Source organism: Pyrgilauda ruficollis, unplaced genomic scaffold (genome assembly GCF_017590135.1).
Source record: "Pyrgilauda ruficollis isolate IOZ18807 unplaced genomic scaffold, ASM1759013v1 scaffold208, whole genome shotgun sequence".
NCBI lineage: Eukaryota > Metazoa > Chordata > Aves > Passeriformes > Passeridae > Pyrgilauda > Pyrgilauda ruficollis.
The window spans coordinates 205,239-209,106 of record NW_024520096.1 but is presented as its reverse complement, the minus strand read 5'-3'; the positions used below and the strand labels follow the sequence as shown (position 1 = coordinate 209,106).

Genomic DNA, 3,868 nt, shown 5'->3' with positions numbered 1-3,868 from the left:
AGCTCTGGGGGGCACACGGAGCTCTGGGGGGGCACACGGGAGTCAGGGGGCACACGGGGCTCAGGGGGGCACACGGGGCTCGGGGGGGGTGGCCGGCCGTGGGGACAGGCACAGGTGACACCCAGCGCTACCTCGGACGCCGTGGACTCGGGGCGCTCCCGGGGTCGCAGCAGGGTCTCGGCGGGGGCAGGCACACGGGGCTCGGGGGGGGTGGCCGGCCGTGGGGACAGGCACAGGTGACACCCAGCGCTACCTCGGACGCCGTGGACTCGGGGCGCTCCCGGGGTCGCAGCAGGGTCTCGGCGGGGCTGCGGCGTGAGGAGGGGTCCCCGTCCCGCTGCTCCGACCCCCGGCGCTGCCCGGGCTCCCGGGGGGGCTCCGAGGGGCGCGGGGGGGCTCGCTTGCCGGGCGACAGCAGCTGCTGCAGCTTGGCCGCCAACCCCCGGCGCGGGGTCGCCCCCCCGGGACCCCCTCCGGGACCACCCCCGGGACCCCCGCCGGGTCCCTCGTCCCCGCCGCTGTCGTCGGTGGCGATGTCCGAGAGGCTCCCGTCGGCAGAGCCGGGGGGGCCCCGGGCGGCGGGGTGGGGGTCGCGGGGAGCACGGGGGGCTCCCCCGGCCCCTCCCGGGCCGCCCCCTCGCCCCGGGCGCTGCCGGGGAAACTGAGGCTGCCGCTCTTGACCAGCCGCGGGGCCGGGGCCGGGTCCCGCAGGCTCCGACCCGCCCAGGTGGTCTGGCGCTGCAGGGGGGGGCGCGGGGCGGGGGGCGCCGGCTCACCTGCGGGGGACAGAGGGGTCAGGGACAGCAGCCCCCCCATCGCTCCCACCCCTGGCGGGGGCTCAGTCGCCTGAGGGGGACAAGGGGGTGTCAACGGGGCACCATAACCCCCCCCACACCATGGGGGAGGCAGGAGGGGACAGGGGAGAATCGCTGGGGTCCCCCCCAGACCCCTGAGATACTTGGGGGGGCTCCATCAGGGGGTGTGAGTGGGTGGGCACAACCCTCATCCAAGGGGTCCCACCCCTGGGGGGGGCTCAGACACAAGGGGGTGTCAATGGGGCACCACAGACCCCCCACCCCAGGAGCGTGGCAGGAGGGGACAGGCAGGAATCGCCGGTACCCCCGAGACACTCAGAGGGGCTTCGCTGGGGTGCCCCCCAGGCTCAGATACTCGGGGGGGCTCCATCAGGGGGTGTGAGTGGGTAGGCACCCCTGGGGGGGCACAGACACAAGGGGGTGTCAATGGGGCACCATAAACCCCCCACACCCCATGGGGGTGTCAGGAGGGGACAGGGGAGAATCGCTGGGGTCCCCCCCCAGACCCCTGAGATCTCAGAGGGGCTCCACCACCTGCAAGGGGACATGGCGGTGTGAGCGGGGTGCCAACACCCCCATTCCTCCCTGCTCACCCGGGGGGTCCCACCCCTGGGGGGGCTCAGACACAAGGGGGTGTCAATGGGGCACCACAGACCCCCCACCCCAGGAGCGTGGCAGGAGGGGACAGGCAGGAATCGCCGGTACCCCCGAGACACTCAGAGGGGCTCCACCACCTGCAGGGGGACACGGGGGTGTGAGCGGGGTGCCAACACCCCCGTTGCCCCCCTGCTCACCCGGGGGGTCTCCGGCGGCTCGGCGCCGCTGCCGCTGCCGCAGGGGCTGCCGGAACTGCGCCGCCCCCAGCACCACGTTGCGCAGCTTGGCCCAGCGCAGCCGCCCCCCCTGCGTCCCCGCCGGCCACTTGCTCTCCAGCACCGCCTGCCAGGGGGACACGGAGGGGTCAGGGGTGGCCAGGGGAATCCCCCCCATGCCCACCCAGGGGATGGCCTCGGGGTCACCTTGTTGTAGTAGCCGTAGGTGACGGTGTTGGGGACGATGCCGGCGCGTTTCATCTCGAGCAGGACGCGCACGGAGAGCACGGGCTCGCCGTACTGCCCGCAGAGCTGCATCAGGATGCGGTAGCACACCTGGGGGGCACCTCCCCGTCAGCCTGGGCCCCCTCTCCAGCCTCAGCATCCCACAGTCAGCCAGGTGGGAGAGAGTTCCAGGGTCACAGAGGCCAACCTGTGCCCCATCCCCACCTGGTCACCCAGAATAACGTCCAGGCTTTCCTCAGACACATCCAGGGGTGGCCACTCCCCTCTCCCCTCCAAACCTCTCCAAACCTCACCTTTTCCAAGGGGAATTTTCCTAAACATCCACCCTGAGCCTGCTCTGGCCCAGCCTGAGGCCATTCCCCCTTGTCCTGTCCCTGTTCCTGGGAGCACAGCCCGACCCCCCCGGCTGTCCCCTCCTGTCAGGAGCTGTGCAGAGCCACAAGGTGCTCCCTGAGCCTCCTTTTCTCCAGGCTGAGCCCCTTCCCAGCTCCCTCAGGAATTCTCCTGCTGCTCCAGCCTCTTTCCTTTCTCTGGATGTGCTCCAGCCCTGTCATGCCCTTCCTGCCCTGAGAAATGGACACAGTACGGGACACTGGACACAGCACGGGACACTGGACACAGCACTGGCCATTCCAGCCCGGTGACTCCAGCAGTCCCACCCCAGCAGCAGATCCCCTTTCCCACGAGGATCTGGAGCAGGAGCTGACCCACCTCGTCGGGCAGCACCACCTTGTGCTGCTCCATCTTGCGCAGGACGTCGTAGGCGAGCTGGAGCGCGCGCAGCTTGGCGGGGGCGGCGCGCACGTGGGTGGGCAGGTACAGGAACCAGAGCCCGTAGCAGTGCCCCAGCAGGCACCGTGCCCACAGCTCCGGCACTGCCGACGACTTCTGGGCCACCCGCTGGGCCACCTTCATCTCCTGGGGACACCGGGGACCAGGGAGAGTCAGGGGACGGGAGCTGAGCCCCTCAGCGCCGTGCCCAAGTGTCACAGCTCACAGACACCTGTGCCATCCGGGCACCTGCCCAGGTGTCACAGCTCACGGGGATGCTTAGCCACGTGTTGTCCCACCTGGGCACCCGTCCAGGTGGCACAGGCACGCGTGCCCAGGTGCTGTCCCTCACCTGCTTGGTGCGGCGCGGGGCGGGGCTGCTCGGGGCGCTGCTCCGGGCCTGGCACAGCTGAGCCACCAGAGGGTCCCGGGGGGGCTCCAGCAGCTCCGGGCGCAGCGTGGGGAACCCGTCATACCTGTGGGGGGGCACAGGTGAGGGGGGTTTGGGGAGGGGGAAGCGCGGGGAGGGCCCGGGGGTCTCACCTGTAGCGCGCGGGGGGCTCGGCCCCGTCTGGCCCCGCCGGCTGCTCCGGGGGGGTGATGAACACCGTGTGCTCCCCGCCCCGGGGGTCGTCCAGCTCCATCAGGGGCGTGTCCTCGGGCTTCTCCAGGTCCACCTGCACCTGGGGAGGGGCAGCGGGGTCAGCAGGGGCAGGGAGGGGACACAGGGACACACCTTGTGGGCACAGGGTGAGGAACAAGAGGCAGGGAGTGAAGACACACAAGGGACACATGGAGGGGACACACTTTGTGGGCACAGGGTGAGGAACTCGAGGCAGGGAGAGGGACACACGAGGAACACACCGAGGGGACAAACCTTGTGGGCACAGGGTGAGGAACTCACAGGGAGAGAGGGACACACAAGGGACACACCGAGGGGACACAGGGACACACCTGGTGGACACAGGGGTGAGGAACTCGAGGCAGGGAGCGAGGGACACACAAGGGACACACGGAGGGGACACAGGGACACACCTTGTCGACGCAGGTGTCGAAGAACTCGAGGCAGGGCTCGCGGTCGCTGGCGAAGGAGCAGTCCTCGATGAACTGCGTGAAGAGCTGCGTGCGCAGCAGCTGCCCGTAGAAGCGCTGGTACGCCCGCTCCCGGGAGCGCAGGAACCCTGGGGACACGGGGACATGGGGATGGGGTCATTGGGGTGGGGT

At 70.6% G+C, this 3,868-nt stretch overlaps 1 protein-coding gene across 1 annotated transcript in view; it reads right to left on the bottom strand.

The window, feature by feature from the left end:
• The window catches only part of DENND4B (DENN domain containing 4B), a 15,573-nt gene that overhangs the window by 5,500 nt on the left and 6,205 nt on the right, over positions 1 to 3,868 (bottom strand). Inside the window, 8 exon segments of the mRNA XM_041467422.1 lie at positions 132 to 558; positions 561 to 776; positions 1,610 to 1,754; positions 1,835 to 1,963; positions 2,585 to 2,791; positions 2,997 to 3,120; positions 3,188 to 3,327; positions 3,680 to 3,825. Of these exon segments, the coding sequence (XP_041323356.1) occupies positions 132 to 558; positions 561 to 776; positions 1,610 to 1,754; positions 1,835 to 1,963; positions 2,585 to 2,791; positions 2,997 to 3,120; positions 3,188 to 3,327; positions 3,680 to 3,825 (1,534 nt within the window).